The 26395-nt window shown below is 34.1% G+C and overlaps 1 protein-coding gene across 1 annotated transcript in view; it reads left to right on the top strand.

Moving 5' to 3' along the window:
- Nucleotides 1-26395, top strand: part of LOC118189466 (uncharacterized) — a 296336-nt gene that overhangs the window by 127002 nt on the left and 142939 nt on the right. Inside the window, exon 4 of the mRNA XM_085823150.1 lies at nucleotides 2813-2951. Within this exon, the coding sequence (XP_085679276.1) occupies nucleotides 2813-2951 (139 nt within the window). The remainder of the gene's footprint in view (nucleotides 1-2812; nucleotides 2952-26395) is intronic.

Raw genomic sequence — 26395 nt, forward strand, 5'->3', positions numbered from 1 at the left:
TTCATTATTTAATTTCTTTAAATATAATGCAGGACTCTAATATTTAGTGGCAACAATCTGAAAAGTGAAACGCCGTTTATAGTGAAGCAACGCAAAATGCCAAAATGAAATTAATAGCCCTTCAGGGCAAATGGCCCCTTTGAGCTAATAAATATAAATCCTTGAGTCTAATAAATATAAATCTTTGAGTCTTTTGAGCTAAAAAAAAATCCGGCTTATTTATTTATTATTTATCCAAACATCATTTTCTAATGTACGTAATTATAAAAAACAAATAAAAGAAAGTAACTGCACACGAAACTGCTGCGGTAATAAGAATAATTATTCTCCGTCAGCTCTGGAGTTTTTCGCTACTTTTTTATTTAACATAAAAAATTTAATAAAAGTTAGTGTTATTAATATTAATTTAGGTAAATTGAAACTGAAATAATCATGATCTTTAAAAAGGAATTTTTTTAATTTTTTAAGTTCTCTCGGGTAATTATATGTATCGTAGGAAGTTATGCATTCTTTGTCAACCGTTGCAGTCAACAATTCGTGGTGGTTACCAAGCACTCGAATACTACGTAAGTACTTTTGATCTACCAGCAGCTGGTCGGATAAAATCGCTATAATAGCATTAGTAGTTGCGCCTGAATTCAGATTGCATCGAACGAGTTAGTTGCATTTGCTTGGTTTTTCTTACGTGTAAGGAGACATTAAATAATGGTTTGGTTTATTTGATTCAGGCAAAGCACTCGAGGGTTATCTGCCTAAGGGGGATGATGCTTTCGTTGAAAGACTTTCTAAGGGAAACCGACTCATGTACACGTCAAACATAGAGAAAAACACGAAAATTCCCATGCATCCACCTGTTTCGAACCGAATTACCAGCGTTCAGGGACTTTACCGCTCGGCCGCTGGTGGGCTATTAACCCTTTCCGGCGCAGTGTGTTCGGTGTGAACACACCAAAAATATTCCCTCTTTAGACACTGAAAATAATCGATAAATATCACGAAAACTACACTAATGGTTACTTTTAATCTCTTTTATGAATAATAGATGGTCGCACCACACAAGCAAATCTTTAACATTGAGATATATTCTGTTTTTAAAGACACTGATTTTTCAAAGAAATGTTTCCGTTTTTTTTTTTTTTTTTTTTTTTTTTTTTTTTTTTTTTTTAATATATATATATATATATATATATATATATATATAAAGAATATCAATGAAAAGAAATCTTTATGCTAATCTGTCTATTCTGTATTACTTTTAATTTTTATCTTTGAAATATTGTGTATAGTGAAGCCTTCAGTGTATGGTGTGTTCGGACTGAACACACTGTACTTCTAGCGCCTGTCACGTGGGAGTGAGTCACAGAATCTGGTCTCGTGCATCAAACATGGCGGAGGCTGAGAGCGCAGATTTATTTATATTTGTTTTTATTCTTTTCTGTTTTTTGTATTGAAGACCCCGGTTTTCAGTTAGCTATTTGATTTTCAGCGAGAGCAGACCCTTTTTTTCCTCTTGCTTTCATCGTGCGTAGTTTCCTTAGTTTTGATTTCTGTAGATTTTATTTGTATATATATTTAATAATTATTTTTTTTTTCTAGTCAATAATTAATTGTAAATATTATAGTATTTTAATTATTTTTCTTATAAATTTTTAAATTTTGTAAATGGCTCCGATAGGCCTCAGTATTGCCGAAGCAATGAGAGTTTACTCCCCCCTCCGGTATTTTTTTTTGGGGGGTGTAGAGTAGCAGGCCTCCCCGTGGTGCACTCTGGGTTATGCTAAATCTGCTACAGAGATCAGATTCTGCTGTTTTTAAATCATAGGCAAAGTATTTTACTGTAATACGTACTTCACAGCAATGCTCACCTATCGCAGCGCGTGCGGCTCAGTGTCTTCGCTTCGGACACACCCACAAAATGGAAACGGTTTCTGCAATCTTTGTAAAATTATACCTGCAATACTCTCCTAGGCCTAAATGGACTGCCTACATTTTTTTTTTTTTTTTTTTTTTTTTTTTTGGTAAAATGCCAACTTTGAAGAGTAGCGTGCCGAAAAGGGTTAAATAATGTAGAATCTATATGTGTTTCTCGCGTCGCAAAAAAACGCCACTTAGAGCCACCAAATTTTGAACACACACACACATATATATATATATATATTAATTTCGTGTTTTATGGGAATTTAATCAAGTCATCATAAACAAACTAAACGATCTGAAAGCAATTTGTTGCCACACGGCAATGTGTAAGATATTTTGTTTCAAACTTGATCAGAAAATTCGGCGTTATAAAAGAGATGCGTTTCCATAGACCGAAATAAAATATTTTTGTGTTCCATACTTCAGTGTGTTGCCATTCGGTAACGTTAGATATTTATTTATTTATTTGTATTTTTTTAATGTAATTTGTCTGTTATTGATTAACAAATTAAGTGATTTAAAAGCAATAAAAACAATTCTTTATGTCATTATATATATATATATTTTAGACGCGTTTGCCCGGCAAGCGCTATTCTCTACTAGATAAATAAATTTTTCTTTATTTTAAGTATGATTATTAAGCGCATTATAAGTTGCTATTGTCATTTTAAACGCGTCTAATTTTACAAAAATATATAACTGCGTTGACAAATGTTATCACCACAACACGGCAAAAATATAAAAAAGACGCAAATTGGATGAACTGCTAGTGATGCTAATCTAATTATGGTTCGATAGGAAATGCAGAATTTCAAATTTTGATTCCATAATGTTTCTCACAAGATAATGTTTGAATTTCACTTTTAATGTTCTACTTTTTCTTCTTGCAAAATAGGAACTTGAGAAAAATGGTGGGACCACAGACGAAGATTGTGTAGAAATATTTCTTGGTCCATCTGACAAAAGATTTGGATTTTCTGTCGTAGGAGGTTGCGACGAAGGCTTTGGTCCCCGAATTGAGAACATAACTCCTGGTAAGTTCATATTTATTTGTCTAATTCGATTATCTTTAAAGAAAACAAAGGTAATACGACGATTTGCGATTTTTTTTTTTTTTTTAAACCTGAATTTTTGTTTATAACGTAAATAAGAAATTAATTTTTTCAGCGTAGTGAATTGTTATTTTTCCTGAAGCATTTTGCTAAGAATTTACAATATTGAATGAAAGCTGCATGAACAGTTTTTTACACCACAATGAAATTTTAATTAATTGTTTCCCATTTAAAATGTTTCGGAACTTTGTGAAAAGTTTCCGGGAAGAATCGGTTAGTGCTGCCATCTGTTGGCAAAGGTATAAACTCTTTATTAGACGTTAAAGGGTTGCCATTTATTCTTTATCTTATTCGTAGTGTATGAACACAATGCAAGTTTATTTGTATTAAAAAATGTCTTGTTGGTTTCTAATGAACTTACATACTTTTCCCCATTTAAAGTTTCAATTTTTTTAAAATATTTTTTTAATTTCTTTTCAAGCTTCAACATTTTTTTTTTTTTCATAATGTGCCTACAAGTTCATTTATTAAGAAATAATTAATTTAGAAAAAATAATTTGTCAAAAAGGAATTCATATTAATTTCTAGGCATGATTTCTTAATGTGATCAGTTCCTGACTTTTGAAGCGCGAACAGAGTATGTACCCCCAGCTTTCACTTTCAAGGAGCCTTCAGTTTCTCATATATGATTTAAAAATGCAAAATATTGTGTTTATTTTTAATTCAAGGATATCTGCTACACTGAAAATATCGAAAAGGCAACAGTTCTTTATTTTATCTTTTCAATTTTATCGCATCATTTCGCACACGAACTGTACATCTAAGAGTAAACTGTTAGAGAAGACTTCTCTAACAGTTTACTCTTTATTATCCCTGGCCTATAGTTTTGTAAATCGAGGCCTGAATATGAGGAATTATAAATTAAGTATGGGAAAGTAACTAGGATGGTAGTAATAGGTGTAATTAATTCTTCGTAAGGCCCTAAAATTTGCCACTCCTTTTTGCTTAACATAAAAATTTTAATAAAATTAAGCTATTTTAAATCATTTTAAAATGAACTATTTTTTTTATTTTAAAAATCTCTCTTTTAATTAATAATTTACGTAAAAAGCTTTTATAAAATTTTGTTAGGAATCAATAAACGTATTCTAAATCTTATAACAGAATAACTTCCACTACCATAATGGCATTACTCGTAATTAAGAAATACTAAGTAATAATGATTTGACCATATAATATAGTAAATACGTGCCGAATGCGAGGATTATGTCATTAACGCATAGTTCAAAATCGCTTTCCACAAAATTAACTTATTATGGGAAAAACGGGTTGGATATTAAGAAATCTCTACATATAATAAAAGAAAGAGTCGGTGTGTCTTTCGTTCGTGCTGCACATAAGCTAATAGATAGCTAATAGTTCGTGCTAATAGTTCGAACTATTAGCTATCTATTAGCTTACGTGCTAAGAAATTTGGTAAGAAATTTGGTATATAGGTGTATCTAGACAAGAGCCAGTGCACCTCGAAGCGTTTTTTCAAAATTCGAATCAGATTTTTTTATTTTACCTTTTTGATTTTATCGCACCATTTTGAATAGTTTCATTCATTTAGAAATGTGATTTTGGCAACAGTTTTTCATTCAATGCTTTTTATACTGGACAGTTGAAAATATGAGATAAAATGATGTATTGTAATCGCGAAAAGTTTCAGGCAGCATATTTCAACGAAAATATCCATTTTGACCGCTATCGAATGCAATTTAACGATGTTTTTGCGTGATATCTGTACGTAAGGACAGAATAAAATACTCTTTTCCTTCAAAAAAATTATAAAACTGCTTTAAAATTAATTCTGAAGAGAATTTTTCGTGGCGTCTGTATGAACGTATGTACGTACGTGCGTGCATACGTACGTATCTCGCATAACTCAAAAACGAGTAGCCTCAGAACGTTGAAATTTTGTATATAGGACTGCTATAACATGTAGATGTGCACCTCGTATTTTGGTTTCAATCGGCCGCACCAAACGTATATAAATATATTTATATATGTATCTACTCTATTACCCGGCTCAGTGATCTCAGTTTCTTTACTCTTATATGTTTGTAAATTGTACATGTTTTGCTTTAAAAATGATTGAATTATGTTGTTTTTATCTTCCAGTTAAGGATTTTATGCCTTTAGTAAATCTGTGTGCAATATTTTTAGAATTATCAGCAATTTTAAAGTTGTTTAATTGCCGCTAAGCCTGTTTTTAATGGCGGCCATTCATGTTTACATTTGAAACAGGAGACTAGTGGTTTTTTTGCCAATCTAGAAAAACTTAGGTTCGCAACAGCAAAGATAACGTATTCATTTATTATTGCCAATTAAATCATGCTTAATTCTTTCTGGAATTTTTTCGAGGAAATAAGCGTTTGAAATTTACTTCGTAATTTTTAATATAGATATTTTGACTTTTTATGTATTTTTGCCTTCTCGCGAAGTGAGAACCGAATTAATTAAATGAGAAATACTCAATCGTCTGTGAAAAACTGCTTCTGTTTTGTTTTGTTTGCTTAATTTCTTTTATACATAGTTCTAGCTTTATTATAGTATTTGAATAGAACATGTGGCAACGATTAGATAATTCTTTAAATGATATACATTTTCTGCGTTCTGAGTTATAATATGAATGAAATATAATACTGTTAAGTAAACCTAGCGCCAGAGTGTCGCTATGGTAAACAAATACTAGAGTGAATTTTAAAGAATGCATTTATTCTGTTGAGGTTTATGCGCTGTCGGCGAAGTAGGTTTAATTCAATCGAATAAGTTTAAATGAAATGCAAGAAAAAATGCGTATAATTTAATATTCCGTACAAGGAAGTCATGTGGTGTACACATCAGATTTTTTTCTTTTGATTTTTGGACACGCAACACGCACATCGCAATCTTTTTATTCTGACGCGCTTCTGTCTCGCGAGGCACAACAGAAAGAATCCCCTCTTCTTTATTAGCTAATGGCAAAGAAGTTTGTATAATTTTAATTATGTCATCCAAAAAGCACAATTTTGATTTTTTATTGCTTTTTGATGATAGTTTCATTCTTTTAGAAATGTGGTTTTGGCAACAGTTTTTCATTCATTGCTTCGGATACTGGACTGCTGTCTCTTAAAAATATGAGATATGAGATTATTATATATGAGATTTATTGCTTATTTTATTGTATTTTTTATATTATGTTTTAATTATATATTTTTTATTATATAAAAGGTGTTGCATGATTGTTTTAGTCCCTTATACCATTTGAATTCTAAGATTTTGCAACGGAAAGTTGGTTAATTTATTTAATAGGATAATTAATATTTGTATTAAAAGATATTGCTTATTTCTTTGTAATTTTGTTATATGTAATACTTTTCTTAATATGAAGTTGTTCAGCAGAGTAAAATTCTGCGCAGTTTTTTAATTTAATGTTTGGTGTTCTTTTTAGGCATTTTTCCCGTATATTTAAAAGCCAGACGAAGGCTGGCCGTGTAGCTGCTAGCAATATATAATTTGTACAACTTAAATATTGTTATAATTAATAAGGAAATATGAAACATACGTTAACTGAAAGGATTTCTATTACTTCTGAATAGGCAGATATATGACACAATTATTTTTTTTTAATAACTACTAATTTTTGCTTAGGACAGTGTCGATGCAACTCATTTAATGTTTCGCGGTAAAGAGTACAAAGTTTTCTAAAGGCCTTAACTCCCGCCACAGCTTCTTAGAAACATGCAGTTATTGATACAGGCGGAATTTAGTTTAGAAAGCAGATAGTCCTAGAGTGTATAACCGTCATCAAATAATCACTGGATGTGATGTCACTCATTCGTCGTACACCGTCTCATAGAGGAATAATTCCACCTTGTATTTTAAGCATTTATTGCACACACACAAAACTAAATACTAAAACTACACTACTAATAATTGAAATATATGCATTAAGTAAAACAATTTTCGCCTCCCATCAGCCCTCCCCTTATCTAGGACTTCTCTGTAGGTCTTCCTTCTGGAAACTAAACCTTTGGCCCCTCTCGGATTGAGAGTTAGCGCCCTCTATGCATCTTGTTGGTTGGCGTCACCCATGCATAACAGTAACGTGTATACGAGCCAGTTTCCCTTTGAAAGTCTTCCTCGAAGGCATCCTTCCTCTTAGACAGATAGTTCTAGAGTGCTTTACCAAATGACTTACTGCTTTCTCTTAAGAAAACGAAATTTAAGAAAGAAAGAAAAAAAATCTGAAATGTTTCAGATTTTAAATTACGTCCAAAGAGGCGTTTTTTTAACATTTTGTCTGTTACATTTATTTATTAAATATCCCGTTCTTCGCACTTAAACCATAAAATTCAGTTCAACAGCAATATCGTAAAATAGTTTTAAAGTGAGCCTGCCTATCTTTAGAATTTCCGATACAGAGACTCACGCGCTGGAGATATAAATGTTTCTTCTGGACAACGTTGCCATCGCTCGCTTTGAAATCCTTCGGTTTGTTAATCAAAAATTCGTTAAAGTTTTACAAAATAGGAAATCGATAATAAAACAAATTCCAAATTTCAAAGTCCGTCTTCCACATGCCCATATTCGTGGGAGGATTACGCCATTCAAAATTCGATGGTTCTATGTACCGGTGTTGTATCACAATGCGAGAAATATACATACATTTATGCAGAATTTTCATTATTTAATTTCTTTAAATATAACACAGGGCGATAATACTTTGTGGCAACAGTTTGAAAAGTGATTCGCCGTTTGTAGTAAATGGACGCAAAATCGCGAAACGAAATCAATAGTTCTTCAGGGACAAAGCGCCTTTGGACTAAAAAGAAAGAAGTTTCTTAAGAAAAACGAAGTTTTTTTAAAAAAAAAAAAAAGCTTTCTTAATAAAACTATTTCATTTTGCCAATGAAAAGATGACAGCGAAAAAGTGAAATTATTACCTAAGCAATGGCTATTAACCATAACTGGCTTTAGGATTCTGTGTAGCTCTTTGAGGTATCAATTTAAGTGTTTGATGAATGTGACTGAAACAAAACGACGTTTGGTTAAAAACGGAGATCTTGGCATGTTTCCACTACTAGTCGTAGCAACTTACGTCTAACTGAATGTTTTGCATATGTTCATATATAAAATACAAACATTAAATAGCACAATCATTCAGTTGCTCATAATGTTGTGAGATTATAACAGATGGCGCAACAGGTTGAAATGTTGGACAACGGAATCAACCGACTGTAAACAAAGCGTCGTCGGCGAAATGACCTTCAACTGCGACGAGAGCGTTTCAGTTTACATCCTCCCGCGCTCGAATTTTATTCTTTAAGAAAATAGCGTTTGGTGTTTTGTCTTCCAAACAAGCATTGACCATTTTTTTGTGGTTCTTATTTTATTTCTGAGCAATTTTGTAAAGAGAAAGCAAATAAAAAGGCTTTGTTATAGGAAAATAGACTTTTACGATTTACTGATACTTTTTGGGAAAAGAAACAGAAGAGCTCTAATATATAAAGCAATTGAACAAGTTTATTTATTTATTATTTTATTTTTGCACCAAAAGGGCATCAGCCCGAATCGGCTAGTACTCTCCGAACGGGATTTGGCAGCATATCACTTTTCAAATTGTAACCACGAAATACTATCTATCCCCCTGTGTTAGTTTTAAAGAAAGTAAACAATGAAGAACTGTGAATGTATGCATATTTCTGGCACTGTGAAGAAAACAACAGTACCTAGAGCCATCAAATTTTGAATAACTTAGACCACCACCAGCATATGTGCATATGGAAGCCAAAATTTTGAATTTTATATTTCATATTTTATAAAACTTTAATGAATTTTTAACAAACTCAACAATTTGAAAGCGAGCAGTGGCAACACTGTATGGATTAAAACGTTGTTATCTCCAGCGCGCGAGACTGTATATCGGAAATTCTACAGCCTACCAGACCTACTTAAAAGTCTGTTTAGCGACTTCTCTCTAAGACTAGAATATGAATACAGCAAGGAAAGCGTGTAAAATACCCTTTTATTAAATTGAATTATTTACAGGCGGCAGAGTCTTACTTGCTTACAAATTCAGCATTCACTTGTGAAAGATAATAATAACAAACTAAATTTAAAGTTAAGTTAGTAGTTCAGAACTACACAAATTAATTTAGCCTAGCGGGTTGACTGAGAAACCTACACCGGCATGATATTAAATTTCGGCGGCAAGAATGCGAAGCCGAAATTCAGAATTTAAACAGCTGCTAGAAACAACAACGTGAGCACTCAATAGCGAAACTCAATAGCCTTTTCTCTACTTCATTTTAAATATTCACTCAATTTTAAATACTATTCACTCATTTACATCCTGGCGGGGAAGCAAAGAGTGAAAGAAAAGGCTAACAAATTTAAATAATTGTTAATAAAAAGAATATGAACCATATTAACTGAAATAATTTTTTTCTTTGCGTTATTATATTGTTGTTTAAGTATGTTCTAGTAAATATTAAATACAGTAAGACCCCGCTTAACGCGGGGGATACGTTCCATCGAAGTAGAGCGTAATGCGAAACAGCGCTAAGCGAGGCTATCTTAACATGTAAATAATGGGGTTAGGGGAAGACGGATAAAAAATTGTTAGGCATTAAATTTAATAATGTTTTTTAATAAAAATAAAATCAAACATTTATTTCTTACAAAAATAAAAACAATATAAACGCATATACTTTTAAAAACAAATAAAATTTTCAGTCAGATCATTCAGTCTATTCTCGGTTTCCAATTTTCTGCCTTTTTGTCAAGAAGGCATTATGATAGATTGGCTTAATGGCATATTGCGTTCAATTTCGTCGTCAATCCATATAGACAATCGTTTTCCCATTTCCTCTATAAATGTTATTTCTAAAAAGGGTAATTCTAGTTGCAGAGCTTGACGTAGTTGCAGTTGCCGATGACAGTATTTTTTCTTTATTCTTAAGAATTGTCCTTATTGTTGAAGTTGCCAAAATCAATGCAGCACTAATTTGAGATTGACGTTCATCAGAATCTAATCTTCTAATCACTTGCATTTGAGTTTCCAGTGAAATGCTTTTTCTGGTTGCTTTCTTTTCTTGTTTTTTATTATCACCCATGATAAAAACTAAAGATCATAATATTTGTCACTGTATTAATCGTTATAGTATTATACAAATTTAAACTTACAATAATGTCAACAAATGTTGTTTCAAATGATAAAAAGCAAGAAACACAACTACACTGTTTCGGATATGTTATTTGGAAACCTAGCGCTGCGCACAATTTCGGAGAATCCCCGGGTTGAAATAAAAGAGCGCTAAACCGAAACAGCGTTAAGCGGGGTCTTACTGTACATGGAATTTAAAATTCAGTTATTTTTTTCTCTTTTATTAAAAAAAAAACTTTTCATTTTGCTCCCCCCCCCCCTCCCAAATATTTGAGAGGGGTTGTCTGTTCCAAACGGTTTCTGTGGTATAATGCATAGACTTAATGTTCCTTTCCTGACAAAAATTTACAAAATGTAAGTAATATTTATTCATGTTTCTATATAGTTTGGGTGTGTAATTATTTTGTGCGGTATAAGGGACGATAACACGAGAAACAGTAAACATAATTCAGTAACTCAGAATCCCAATGACTATCGCTAACTTTGTCACTCAGCTGTGGCTGAACCGTAATTACAAATTCCAAAATTCTTTCTGCATTTTGTAAACCTTCATCTATCCAACCTAACGTAAACCAGCTGTATATTTTGTAGCTGCGAACATCTAAGCGTTTCCGTAGCCGGCAAAAGCGTCATAATTTTTTCTTTCCACAGACATTTATGCAGGAACTTAAGTCTGCGTTAAAAAGAATAAGCCTTTCAGCTGCCATTCATGCATTAGACTCGCATGCAATTAGAGTTTGAAACCACTGTCTTAGGCCATTGTTTTCTCAAACTTTTTAACTTCATAACCACTGTACATATAGTTGCAATTCATCACCACCTACTTGGCGAAGGGAAGCATTAAAAGGGACACATTCCATTTCGAAATTTGACAGATGAATTCGAGATTCTGAACTTGCTAGCAAGAGGGGGTTATTACGGAATTATGTTATTAGTTATTTGTGATATCTGCCTGTAAAGAATTAGATGAGAGTCTGATGACTCTTAAACTACCACCAAGAATGTATATATATTTCTCACGAGTTAAAGACCAAATTTCAAGGACAGTACTTATACAGTAATTAAAAATATTTTTCTAGCTAGTGGTAATTACCACTACTAAATGACTGCAAGTTATATTTAATTAAAGTATTAAGATAGGACATAGGCATTCACGGCATGTAATAGGAATTAGATGTAGACGGAATAATAAAAATAAGACTTTGTACGTGTTCCGCCTCTAATTGGGCACTACGTGGATGGGAGATCCAACTGAGAGCCCCTATATCAGGCAGAAGGGGGGCGGCGGTCATCCAGCCAGAAGTCATCTTGGAAGGTATAGAAGTCTCATTTACCGAATCCCGGGGCCCCTGAAATATCTTTAGGGGGCTTTGCCCGAGGGGTCACTACTACCTGGTCTCAGTGCTACTTCATGGGGGGTGACCTATTCGCCTGGAGATTTGACTGGTCGCTAATTTGCTACCCAACTGTACTACGCGGGCCAACCGTTAGACGGAACGGATTTACCCCCGACCCACCTTAGCGTGACCCTCTGGAAGGTCACGCCCTAGCCGGCCACGATTTTACTCGAGTACCTCCCGGAAGGACACGTGGAACCACGAAGCTCAATGATATTGTTACGAAAAGTCCAGGCGCGGTGCGATAGCTTCCCCGCAAAGCAGATTTAGGGTTGCCATAAAATGGCAAAATAAGGCAACGTTGCCACATTTGGTGAGAAATCGCCCATTTGGCGATAAAATTGGCGATATGCCATGGACGGATGGAGAACCTTCTGGAACGAATTCTTACCGGTTTAGCCCAGAATGTTCTCGAACACAAACCGAAAGCTATATAAACCCAGCTGGTCCACAGTCAGTTAGTATCGAGTTGGAGTGCGTACCTCGTCTAGAGTGCGAGATAGTGTGTCTCTCATCTAGTTAGTCCGTGCGGAGACGATCGAGTTGACAGCCGGCCAGCGAGTGCCGAGTGGGTCGTCGAGTGTATCGAAAAGTCTCTTAGTGTATCGCGGTTAGTGCATCGTCGAGAGAGTGTGTTAAGCTCCGGGAATGACTGAACCAATGAGTCGGGAGCTGTGCTCTGTGTGTTGTCGAGTGCATCGCGAGTTGTAGCGTGGAGAGTATCGAGAGTACGTGGAGTTCCGAGGACGACCGAGCAGAGTCTGGAGCTGTACTCCGGTGCTTTGCAGTAAAGCTGTCTCCATCATTAAAGCCTGATAGTGTGAAGGCTGTGTCGCTGATTGTGTCAGCGAGTGTATAGTAGTTCTTCGACTACTGTAAAACATGACTTTGGAGCTGTCTTGATTAATATTTGCTAAATAAAGTGTGTTTCGATACTTTATCAAGTGCTGTCGTCTCATGATTCACTCCAAATCCTCACGAACCCCGTACGAACGTGTGAAGACAGAAAATAATGTAACAACTGGTTTCAGGTAAAAAAAAAAAAAAAAAAAAAAAAAAAAAAAACCACCGTAACAATATTATACCCTCGTGGCCGAGGCTGCCTAGGTACAGATCCTAACCATTAGTCTCACAGAGATATCTGCGTCGACCTGTAACCGGAAGAGGGAATTTCCTAATTACAAATGAGTTAAAAGTCCTATTTTAAAAATGACCTAATTAAAAACGAAAACTATGTGCAGTATTATAAATAAAGCTTTTTTTATAAATAAATGTTTTTGACCATATGCACGATACTGACGAATGATATTTTATTTCATTAAACTAATTTAGTCTATTGTCTGTGTCTATATTTTGGCTTCTTTTAAAAGTCCATTTACTTACCCCCCTCTCAGAAACATTCCACTAAATTATCTTGTTTTTGTTGCTTTGTAGTTGTTACCTTGAAAGACCAAAATCTGGTGAACGTTGACATTCTCCGGTAAATGTCAGTATTTACATAATCACTTGGTCAGTATTTACATAATCACAACTCTTGTACGTCAGAAAGAGTTGCTCAATATCCTTATTTCTCACTTACACAGGCAAATGTCGAAATTCTTCATGCACTGATGGTGAATCTTGAATAAAGGTATTTAAGTTTTAAAGTCCTAATTTATTGTTAAAACATGATATACTAATGTTAAAATAGAAGAAAGTAGCAGCACATGTAAATAAACTGTTGAACTTAAAACGAACAATATATTCTAAATGAGAAAAGAAAGTAGCACCAATAAAAAACTTTCTTAATTAATGTGATTGACATTATACAGTCTTATTTATTGCAAGAAGGTGAATTGTTGTGGCACTGAATTGCACAAGAGTCCTTGCTTTAACAACGTCTATATGTTCCTTTATATCTGTCTTCTCGGCTTCTCGTTTCGACCCCCCCCCCCAAAGCAGAGCATATCTGTGTTTGTCGACATATACCGGTGATGGTCTGAATGTATAAGAATACAACCAAATATTCGATCTTTAATCGACGTATTTGATATGCGTTGACATTCACCGAAGAATTTCGATATTCGGTCTTTCACGGTAAGTAACAAATTTTGATACTTTTTTCACGTAGTAAGATAATCATCTACTTACAAACATTATTTTTGGCTATGTACGAGAATTACATTTGGTACGATTCTGAGATCTGAAATTAAATTATTTATTTCATTTTGCACTTCCTTTTATGCATAAATATTGAGTGAAAGAAGAGAGCATTTATAATAAAGTTTGGCCCTCAGGGCCAACTTTAATGTTTTTTATTTTTCATTCAAGGCAACCATTTCAGATTTTGAGTCAAATCTTTCTTTGAGGGGGGACTGGTTCAAGCATATTTTGTTTATTACTCCCACGGAAAGGTTTCCTTCGAATAAAACTTCGTAGTTTTCCTTCTCTAAACTTTCCTCCACTCTTGCCACTTTCTCATAAGAAATCTAGGGAAGGAGAAAATGTAATCTGAGCTCTTCCAGTCACTGTTCCTCAATCTTATCGATTTCTTACTTCTTTCTTCTAGAACTATCAAAAATGGCTTCGAATTCCTAACAAGTATTTCTGGCTGCGAAATTTATTGTTTTTTAATATTTTAAATTGCTGCTGCTAAATTTATTGTTGTAACAGGCTGCGAAATTTATTGTTATAACAGTTATAACATAAACTCAGTCTGTCATAATCTAAGCATTACTCTAAACTCAGTCTGTCATAATAAAAAAATTAATCTAAACTCAGTCAATCATAATCTAAGTCTATCATAATCTAAACATTAATATAAACTCAGTCTGTCATAATCTAAACATTACTCTATACTCCACTCTTGCCGTCTGTCATAATCTAAACATTACTCTATACTCAGTCTGCCATAATCAAAAAATTAACCTAAACTCAGTCAATCATAATCTAAACATTTATCTAAACTCAATCTAAACATTAATCTAAACTCAGTCTGTCATAATCTAAACATTACTCTAAACTCAGTCTGTCGTAATCAAAAAAATTAACCTAAACTCAGCCATTCATAATCTAAACATTAATCTAAACTCAGTCACTTATAATCTTAGCTCACTCTATCATAATCTAAACATTCTCCCAGTCGGAGGAGGCCCGCCAACGGCTAAGCGATTAAGTTGCTGAACACTGGTAACTCGGTCCGAGGTTCGAATCCCGTCAACGGACTGTCTGCATGGGCGTTTTCATGGTTTTCCCTATGTGTAACGTGTATACGAGCCAGTTTCCTTTAGAAAGTCCTCCACAAAGACATCCCTCCCCTTAGGCAGATAGCCTTCGAGGCTTTGCCATAATCACGTAAACCAAATCTCCCAGCCTGACGAATTATCATCCTATCTTTACCTTTCAGTACCAGAATATTAAATTACTACAATAATGTAAAATCACTGAAGAACTTATTTGAACTTCAGCGTGAAGTTACAGAACTCAAACGGTTATCATATTTAGCTTTAAAATCATCAAAATTAAATAAATAATTTGTGTTTACGGTACTTACACAATAATTCAAACAGTATTTAGAAGCTTAAATTTAAAGTCTAATAACATGGCTGTGCTATTTCACAGCTACTGACTTAACTTTCATTCAAATTCGCCAGGTGGCAATAATAGCGCTCAAACCAATTTCTCCGCCTGGCTGACTCTGCCAAGCCTTAAATTTTCATTTTATTCACATTTTAAATTTAAATTTATTCACTTAAAGCTCGTTTCATTCACATTTCCAGTAGAATAGACAAAAAATAAAAGTGCAGGTAAGATTTAACATAAGAATTTGTTTATTAAAATAAACATTGCTACAAATTTTAAAAGCAAAAATCAGAAAATCCGTCCCGGAATTTTCTTAAGTAGATTATGGAAAACAGAAAAGCAGTTCTGAAATATTTTTTATATAGGTCTTCTTAATGCGAAAACCAAAACGCTCAGATAATGGGTATACTATCTTATTAGCTTTTTCTCAGATGAAACGTGTTATTTATCATGTGCAGAAGTAAAAAGAATGGATTATAATATAAAAAAAGTGAATTTAAATACGTTATGGAAATGTTCTCAACTCATCAACCTCTGCAATAAAGAATTTAAATTTATGCCGAAATTTTCCTCGCCATTCATATGCAATGAAATAATTCCATTATAATTCCAATTTAAATGCACGCTAGAATACGCATAAAATAAATAGAAAAGACTGATTTATGGCACTGATGTGAATTATTATTATTATTACATTATATTATTATTATGCAATAAAAACAGCGGCAGATTTAGACTTGATAAGACCCTTAGCTATTAGAGATATGGTGCCCTTTATAAGTCTGTTATAATATAGTTTAATAGTATTTATAAAATATTTTAATTTCTTTTTTTTGGGGGGGGGTCCTAAACTATAGCTTATGCAGCTTATACGTAAATCCGCCTTGAGTAAAAATTACTGAGAGTTCCAATAACGTGGTTCGCCAATATTTTTTTGAATTATTTCATGGCACCAAACTATCTAATATTGAAGTAGTTCAGTTAGTTTTGCACTCTTCCTTCCAGTATGGAAAAAATAAATAAATAAATTTGTGAAATGTTTCAGATTTTAAATTACGTCCAAAGTGGCGTTTTTTAAACATTTTGTGTGTTACAATCATTTATTAAATATCACGTTCTTCGCACTTAAACCATAAAATTCAGTTCAACAGCAATATCGCAAAATAATTTTAAAATGAGCCTATCTTTAGAATTTGCGATACAGAGACTCGCGCGCTAAAAATGTTTTTTTCTGTACAACGTTGCCATGGCTCGCTTTGAAATTCTTGAGTTTGTTAATCAAAAATTCTTTAAAGTTTTACAAAATAAGAAATCGATAATAAGACGATTTCTAAATTTCAAATTTGGTCTTCCACATGCCCATATTCGTAGAAGGATTACGTCACTCAAAATTCGATGGCTCTATGTACAGTCGTTTTATCACAATGTGAGAAATACACATACATTTATGCAGATTTTTCATTATTTAATTTCTTTAACTATAACACAAGGCGATAATACTTTGTGGCAACAGTTTGAAAAGTGATTCGCCGTTTGTAGTGAATCGACGCAAAATCGCAAAACGAAAACAATAGTCCTTCAGGGACAAAGCCTCTTTGGATTAAAAAAAAAAAAAAGAGTTTATTATTTGTAACATATGAGCAATAAGTATTTTTACAACATGCAAAAAAATATGAAATTTAAATATGTGTTTCGCTGCGTGATTGCAAGTAATATGTCGTTCCTCCTATTGAAATAATGTTATTACTAAAAAACTCAATAAATACAATAGTTTTCACTGAATCCTGAAATAAATGAATAAATATTCCATATTTTCGCTTCTCTTCTTAAATAAAAATTATACTATTGTTGCAAATTCAAAAATATAAATCTTTATTGTCAAATATATTATTAAAACTCAACTCAAAGGATTTAAATTTTTAATTTATGTGTATTATTTCTTTCTTAAATTTATAATGGTGTAAAAAGAAAAATATTTAAATATTTAAAAACCATTTCACCAATTCAACAATAACAAAAGAAAAAATAAATAAAAAGTGAAAGAAATATTAAAATAAGTTTACAAAGCAGTACATTGCAAGAAAACTTCATTATAATCGTTAGACTTTTATTTTTGCTGCAAATAATAGCTTATGCAAGAAGAAGAAAATTTTGACATAGAAATATTTTAGAGTTTCAAATTAAGAAAAACAGCAATCTAATTTTGATGTATATTTTGAATAAAACTTTATTGATATCGATGGCGATCACACGCAGATGCCTCTACTTCAGACGGGGGGGGGGGAATTATGTAAAATGGAAAGAGCAACGACCGTATTTATGTTGAAAGCAATAAGCAGAGCAATGCTAGCGCGAACGTAACGCCATCTGTCGATAAAAATAGTAATGAAACGTGAAAAATTAAGATATTAGGATTGTTAAACTGTTCGGAAGGACTGGATTAGAGGTAATGTCGTTAACTAAAGAGGCTAAGTTTCTAATGACTATGAAAAGCTATAAGGAAATGCATAAGGAATTCCAGTTCACCAACTGAAGAAGCTTTTTAGGTAATTTTTACAGACTGGGATTAAGTTTCCAGTTATGATTAGCTATCAAAAACTTTTTTATTTCTCAATTTTGGACGAAAAATTCTTATTCATTGGCCCGAATTTTTTTTATTTCTTTCAGAAGAAATCTATTTTATTTATGATACTCACGATTATAAAGTAATAACTGTTGCACAAATTGTTATGATCTTTATATTTAAAAAAATAGTTATAATAATGGTTAACTTATACGCTACATTCAGCAACGCTGTTTCACGATCGACGATAAGCTTAGATTTCTACCTTTATTAGAGCGAATTTTAAAGAATTGATTGAATGATAAATATAACTCTAATGAAATTCGAGGAAATAAGTTTAAGTAATGTGTAGCAAGAATTGTGTATAATTTAATAGGGCGTACAAGAAAGTCATTTGGTGTCCCCATCAGATATTTTATTATTATTCCAACGTTAATGAGCTTGGACAATCAGAACTTGAGTGTGTATTCGATTTCACTTCCATACTTCTAACTCGCAACCAGTTTTAAAAAGCGAGTAATATCTCTTTCTTGATATCTGGCAACCTTGTAAGCGACGCGATGGATGACAGCGATAACAATAAACCGAAAATGTCTGAACGAGTCGCAACTTTTCCACGCTCCACAGACCCAAACACCTGAGACAAAAGGACTCCCACAACTTAAAGGCTCTTTCCTTTTTTGTCACGTGCGTCATTTCGTTGGTTCAAAATCGTGTACTTTCCGTCTCCGCAATGCCTCTTACCGAGCATTTTCGTGTCTGCGCAAATCTTTGGAGGATTACACACTGGTATTGGATGTACAGAATGTTTTAGCAAATCTTTGGATGTTCAGAATTGTTATAGCTGGATCGTGGCTAAGATTGTAGAAACAGCATTAAGTTTCGTAATCGCAAATGGCTGAATTTTTTAACAGTTCATGAACTTTTGAATACTAATTTAAAAGGAATTGAAATCATGATTGCTGACATTGCATGATGTTGCATTTAAATAAAACTTTCGCATTAAAATATTTGCTAAAAATGATTAATAATCTTTTTTATCTTTCTCTTTATCTTTCTCTAATGGCGGGCATTAGCCTTTGTAGGCGTTAGCCACTATTGAGTCTGGAAGCGGTAATCACTTTATTATGGAGTCATATAATAGGTGGGTCACCATTGCCTCCTATGAAGGGACAGAAGTTTACATCCATAAATCCTTCGGGATTCGAACCCGGGCCCTGCGATACGGCAGTCAAAGTCACTAAACATTTTCCCGTCTGGACAGTCTTTTTAATAATCTAAGGAATCAATATTTACGCGGAACATCAATAACATATAGTTGCAGCTATGAGTTCCTAACTGCCCCTTTGAATAATCACTTCTGATAAGCAGGAAGAAATTCATAATTTATTATAAAAAATTAACGACATACAGCAAAAAAATTATATTAAGAAAAATTCGGTTAATAAGGAATTACTCTCGCGTAATTTCACATTGGGAATCAGAACTGTTGATGAATTGAATGGTGATGTTCACATGAGTGGTGGTAAAGTTCACGTGAGAGGTGATGAAGTTCACATGAGTGTAGCTCAGAGAGAACGGACATCAGATCGCGTAATGGCAGACCGCACATTGAGTTGAACAGTGTTAAACGAATGTCGCATACTGCGCATGCCCAGAAAACAATTTTGCGTAATTACTATGTTGGCGCGATTTGAAAAGAAGATAAATACGATATATGGTAGATGTACCGCCATCTGTTTATAAACAAATTTGGCGTTTAAATCTTCGTAGAGTATAATGTAAATGTAAATTAATCACTGGGTTAAAATACTATTTTTTGCTGTACTGCTCAAACAACCAGAAAGCTGAAATTATTGCGAAGTAATGTGAAGCAGTGTTTGCATTCAAAATGCAAAATATAATACTTATGAAATTCTGCACGTTCCTTTGGAACTGTACAAATTTTCGTTCAGAAAAAGACTGAAATTTAGGATATATTAGTTGAAAATTTATTCATCATACTTTTAAGCAATAAAAACAATTCAGGATTTACCATACGTTCCATTCGTACATACATAAAGAAACACTGAGGAATATAACAAGTGTTTGCAAATAACACTGAAGAAATTTTACGATTCCTTAATGCTAATTATTAAATTTTTTGAAATGAGAAAATAAAAGCGCGAGTATACGCTAACAAACTAAGCGAGAAACTCCACTTTACAATTATTGAATTATAACATGTAAACAAATTACATTTAAATAACGAATTATTACGAACATATGTTAACAAATATTAAATGCACTGTTATTGACAAATTACAATGAAGTATATATTAGAAAAGCAAGTGCAATCGGTATGGACGTTAAAATAACTAATAAGCAAAGTTCCACAACATTGCAATTGTAAACATCACTCGAACACACTCTACAGCCATGGTGATCACGAATAAGCTAGCGTAGGGTTGCTTAGTCGCCAATATTCCTCCCCGCGCCAAATGTACACCATCAAGCATGCGCAGTAAGCGAAATTTGCTTAACATTGTTCAACTCAATGTGCGGTCTGCCATTACGCCATCAGATCGAGTGTATAACTGACAGTTGAGGTTCTTTACGGTTTTATATAGTTCCTCCCCCGGCCGCTAAGAAATCGTTAGTGTCTTCCATTTCTCAATTACTAGAAGGCCTATGCGGTTAAAGACATACAAATATCCCTTACAGTTTTTCAGTTGCAGTTATACAGGAACTGGACCAAAATGTCGCCAAATTTGGCGACTTTTATCAATTAGTGGCCAAATTTGGCGAAAACATTATATATAGTGATATATGTGAAAACATTATATATACTGATAAAAACTTTTGTTTAGTCGAATGACATGATTTAATATGTGGTGGATGGTAAACCGATGACGGTTTACGGTAAACAGTAGTACTGCAGTTGAATGTTAACTTTCGGGTCGTTTATTCTCCTATCAATAAAATTCTGAGTTCCATACTCAAGGACCCCATTCCGGATATGAATTCCTGGGACATTTACAGGATTACTTGCCAATGTGGCTTAATTTACTTTTGTTATGTTAGAAAAAAGGAAATGCAGAAGTCCTCTGTTGCCGAGCATTGTTGGTCCGAAAATCACACTTTGAATTTTTCTGCACCAAAATTATTCAAATAACATCTTCCATTAGTGAATTAGATTTTCTAGAGGCGTTTAAAATTCAAAAAATCTTTCTGTTCTAGTTAACGACCCTAATTTTAATCCATCTTTGAATTTAGCATTTAAGGAAATTATGTTTTAGTTCTCGCTTCATCAATAGATGGCACCAGTGGCTTAACTCTTACCCAGCAAGTCTTATTTTATCTAATCACTATCTTATCTATCATCTTATTTTTTCCGGCAGAGTTTCATCTTTTTCAAGCATTTCACGTGACATTATACAAAAAATACTACAATTTCACTAAAATGATTTACATGTATACAAAAATCGTTACAATATGTTGCAAATGCATATAGCTTGTGGAATAGAAAAAGTAAAGTTTATTTATTTATTTATTTTGTTGTTGTTGTTTGTTTGTTTTTTTAGCCAGGAGAGTTAGCCCAGAAGGGATATTAGTCTCAAAACGGATTTTGTGTTGAATCGCTATAAAAGTTTCAATCCCTTTTCAAACTGTTGCCACCAAGTATTATTATCGCCATGTATTATACTTAAAGAAACTAAATAAAGAAGAATCTACATGAATGCATGAAAGTTTCTCTCACTGTGAAAACACAACAGTACCTAGAGCCATCAAAATTTGAATAACGTAATTCTCCACCCGAATATGGATACCTGGAAGCGCTAATTTTTGAATTTGTTTTATTATTTATTCCACATTTTATAAAGCTTTTGAAATGAATTTTCGATTAACAAACTCAACGATTTCAAAGCGAGCAATGGCAACACCGTACTCGGGGGAAAAAAAGTATTTTTATCTCTAGCTAAAGATAGGCTGCTTTTAAATATTTTTAGCTCAAATGCTTTCGAAACGTGTATGTGTCTGTAAATGAAGAAAAACGCCTTTTTTGGGCGTAATATAAAATCTGAAAAAGCTTCCAGATTTTTTTTTTTCCTTCTTCAGATTTTTTTAGAGATATCTATTGAAGAAATCTTGGTTCAGGTTTCCCACTTTAATTCACCGCGGATAGTGTTCGTATCAAAGAGATACTTGAACAAATCAAAAGCTTTTTAAACAAAGTTAATAAAATTTATTTCGATGTAGAGATATAGAAATGCGGGCCGTACGTTACAAACGAAAGCAGTGAGAAGAGGAAAATCTTTTATAAATTACCTGCGGACACCCAACATGCTTACACGAATACTCTTAAATAGTTCTGAGTTTATATACATACTCATCTTACTCATAATTGAGCAATTATCGAACATGTAAAAGTCAAAGTGTAGCTCAAATACAAATCAAAAAACGACGGCAACGAAATGTCTGTTCGGATACTTACGGCGATTTAGTCTTAAGATTCACCAATCGGATGGCAGTTTCATGCTGATTTCAGTCATCAAGTTCTAATAACAGAAAGAAAATTCCATTTAAGGATTTCTTACACTAATATGCCGAATAGTAATCGCAATCCGAAGCAGGAACTAAAATGAAAAAAGGAAAGCCATGAACTTTATTCCTGAATTAAATCTAAAAGTCGAGATTTAATTTGCTTTCAAAGCCTGGGGGAAAAAAAAAAAAAAAAAAAAGTACTCTTAAAGATAAATGCATAGTTAATTACAAAAACACAGATATTGAATTCTGTTGCACATGATAGATTAATATATTGTATTTACTAGTCTTTTAAATCAAAATTATATTCATCCATTGTCCAATCACATTTTATTACTATGCAATACACACACAAACTATAAGATATGTTTCATAAGAAGAATTTTGTGTCTAATATCGATGATGATCATCATCAGGATGCTTTCTTCGATAAGAATAGGTATTCGTATACTAATATTAACCACTTCCGGCACTTCCAACTAACTCTTAACGGTACATTAAGTATTATACTGAAATCTAACGTTTCCAGATTGTATTTTTTAAAGGTTTTTCTGTTTATGTTGACGCTCCGAAATATTCCACAATTTTCCCCCGTTCTGTTATGATTTGCTAAATCTCGTTTTAATGAACGATCTTCTAATAGAAAGCGTAGTCGAAAACAACGCATTAAAATTTTATTGCACTTTCTTTGGATGTGTTGTTTTAAATCCCAAAACCTATTTATTAACTAGCAGTGGACGAAAAGAAAGTCTGTTTTGTCCAAGAAGACATCGAAGCAGGGGGAGAGGGGAGAAGAAAGAAAAAGAGGAGAAGAAAGGAAGTTTAAGGCGAGCAAAATTGCAGTAGTGCCACGCACGAAATCGAAGAGCATTTGAGAGCGTCCTGGCTCTTACCAGAGTTGTCTGAGAGAAAAGGGAAGATTTTTCTCTTTTTCCAAGAGCTTTTTGTATAAGTGCAGCAAGCGCTCTTTTGCTGAAGTGGCTGGAAATTGACCATCTTCTTTCACAGCATGAAAGAGGAATCACGCGAATCATCAGCACGCAATACAAGTCTGGCTGCTGTCATTTCTCGTTTTTATGTAATGTCTTTATTAAACACGTGTCGTCGAAAATATTGGATAAAAAGCCTACTTGTATTTTCAAGAGATGAAGATAAGTGTCCAAACCATACTACAGCCGACCTCCAAACATCCCAGATAAAATAGACAACATACCGTTTGAATGTTTGGTTATTCATGTTTTTTCTTGAAGCCAAATATGCAGTTACTGCAATGATTATTTTTAATTTACCGAATTTTAATTCAGGAAGATTATGTATGCAGCTAAAAAACGATTTAACCCTCTGAGCGTCCCGCGTTTTTGGTTCTCTCATGGAGACCTGTATTTAAACAGCCCTTATTAAATATGTACGAGCATTTACCTATTTTAGTCTCTATTTTATTATATTTTAGTCTCCATTTATTATATTGTAAGGATTATGTTAATTTTATTAACAGTTAAATTTTAAGTTTCCCTTTCCTGTCGATTCTTAACTTCAACTTATTACTTCCGGCCAGAATGTAGTTTTAGAATCACGTCTGAATACATAATGAGGAAGAGCGGTATATAACCGCGAAGTTCTTCGGTCTTAGAGAGAGAGAGATACCAGGTATTCTGTCTGCACGCGTCCGCCTTTTTTAGGCTACTCTCTCGTAAGCTATTATTACACTCGGCCGTACTTTAAGCCCTCGATAGCTTCGCAGTCAATTAGCGTTAAGGGGCCAACTCTGTTAGAATTTTGATAGCTTCGGCTATAACTCTTTAGTTAAGATTAGTTTAGTTTAATTCTTAGTCTCTTAAGTTCAAAGGCCCAAGTGTCGGCTTTATTGTACATTCCAAGACGAAGTTTGTTAAACTTTAGTTGGAATAATAAAGGGCTAGTTTACCTTTCTATTTTGTTGTTTCCTGTTCCACGAACTCAAGCCATTATTCTCTTATCAGTTCTTAAGATTCTTCACGTTCAACTGTAACTTTGTAGAGACATTAGGCATATTTTTGGAAGCAGAAAAGATGAAAAATATGCAACCGCCTTCGCCGGAAATCAACCACGGGCCTCTGGAATACCGGCCCAGCGTGCTACCGTTACACCACGAAGGCACGCTAGGGAAGTGGGAGAAATACCTTATAACTTAGCATTTACAAAGTGATGAACTCTACAATATAAACTTACATTCATCAAGATGCATTTATATTATTAATGAAAATAAGAAAGCAAACTATTTTAAATTATAATCTAATTTATAACAGGTGACAGGTGACAGCAGGGTCCGGACACCTGGCCGGCTTTCACCGACTATTCGGGTATCGTCCGAATCACGCAACTGTCCAGAAAAAGAATATTGCAAACAGGGGCAGATGGAGGAAAACAGGGGTATTGCGGATTCCTACAATAACAGTGCTTATTATACAATAAAAAAGATAATTGCATCAAAAAGTGCTGTTACTATGTTGAATTGCCACAATAGTAGTACATCGTATTATATTATACAGTGCACTATTATAGTAGTCGTTGCATGGACGATAAATTAATACGTATAACAATAAAATTTTCTGAACTCTACAGACATTGCAGAGCGGTATCAATGCGCATTGCTAAATATATTATACAATACCTATAGCTATATACACTCATGTCCATAAATTAAGGATAATGCAAAACCAGGCAAAGGAAGAGTTAGAAGCAAAACAGATTTGACTTATTTCTAAAGCTTATTTATTAAACAAAAGGTAAAGAGCAAACAAAGATGCTATATGTTTGATATTATTAAAAAAATTAGCGATTTTTCCCCCTGGAGCAAATTACAAAAAAAACCTATATACAAAAAACCAATATTACATGGTTGGTACAATTGTTAATACATTGTATGTCTCCCAGACGATGCAATACAGTCCGTACAAAGCCTAGGCATTCTGAGTATCAAATTATCGATCTGATCTTGGAAGATATTACACCACTCAAAAAGCAATGCTCTCCGAAGTTCCGGTAGACATGTAGGAGGAGGTTGACGGGCTACAACTCGTCGGCCAAGCATGTCCCACACGTCTCTACTGGATTCAAATCCGGTGAAAATGCTGGCCAGTCCATACGGGTGATATCCTCCGATTGAAGACATTCGCTTACGATGTTTTCACGGTGAGGGCGGGCGTAGTCATTCATAAACACAAATTGTACGCCCATGGCGCCCCGAAACAAACGTACATATTGTTCCAGAATGACGTTCCGATAGATTTGGCTTGTCATGGTTCCAATTTGAACATGCAGGTAATTTCTGGAACCCAGAATAATTCCACCATAAACGATCACTCCTGCACCACCGTAACGGTGTCGTTCAATGATGTTTTCTTGGTGGTAACGGGTACCTGGAGCTCTCCATATGAAAGTCCGGAGAGAATCAGACTGCAAGCTAAATCTGGACTCGTCGGAAAACATCACACAAGCCCACCGTTGCGGTGTCCACAATGCATGCTCTCCACTCCAGGCTAACCGCAGGCGACAGTGAGTTGCAGTAAGTGGAACGCATCTGACAAGTCTACGAGCATATAGACCAATCTGCCCTAAGCGTCTGTACACGGTCTGCCTTGAAATTGTCGTACCAGTGGCTGAAGAGAGCTGACGAGACAGGTCTGAGGCTATGCTTCGCCTGTTTCTTTTGGCAGTAACTGCCAAATACCGGTCCTCATTCGGCGTTGTAACTCTGGGGCGACCTGTGCTGTAACGTCTACTCACATTACCATGATCTTGGAATCGTTGCCAAAGCCTGAAGATGACACTCTGGGCATTCCAAGTTCGTCTGATACTTCCAGTTGGGTACGCCCACATTCCAGACGGCCGATAATTCTACCACGTAAAAAATCATCCCAATGCTTCCTTTGTGTCATAACTATTCGGTTATTGCACTGAAATGCTTATAAAGCGCCTGCGAAAAATTTTACTTCTTTGCCTGTATTCCTTATATATCACTCTCTTACACTCTCGTCATTGTGACGTACCGTCGGCGTCATCTGGTTACTTCCTGAAATTTGCATGTGATTCTTGAAGATGTGTGTAGTGATTTTACACGTGATATATTTATTTTAGAGTTCGATTTCCGCGTGACTCCGAATTATCCTTAATTTATGGACATGAGTGTATATTATGCAATACCTATAGC

The sequence above is a fragment of the Stegodyphus dumicola genome, chromosome 9, assembly GCF_044657685.1.
Source record: "Stegodyphus dumicola isolate Sdum_Otavi_A_Nest chromosome 9, ASM4465768v1".
NCBI classification, from domain to species: Eukaryota; Metazoa; Arthropoda; class Arachnida; order Araneae; family Eresidae; genus Stegodyphus; species Stegodyphus dumicola.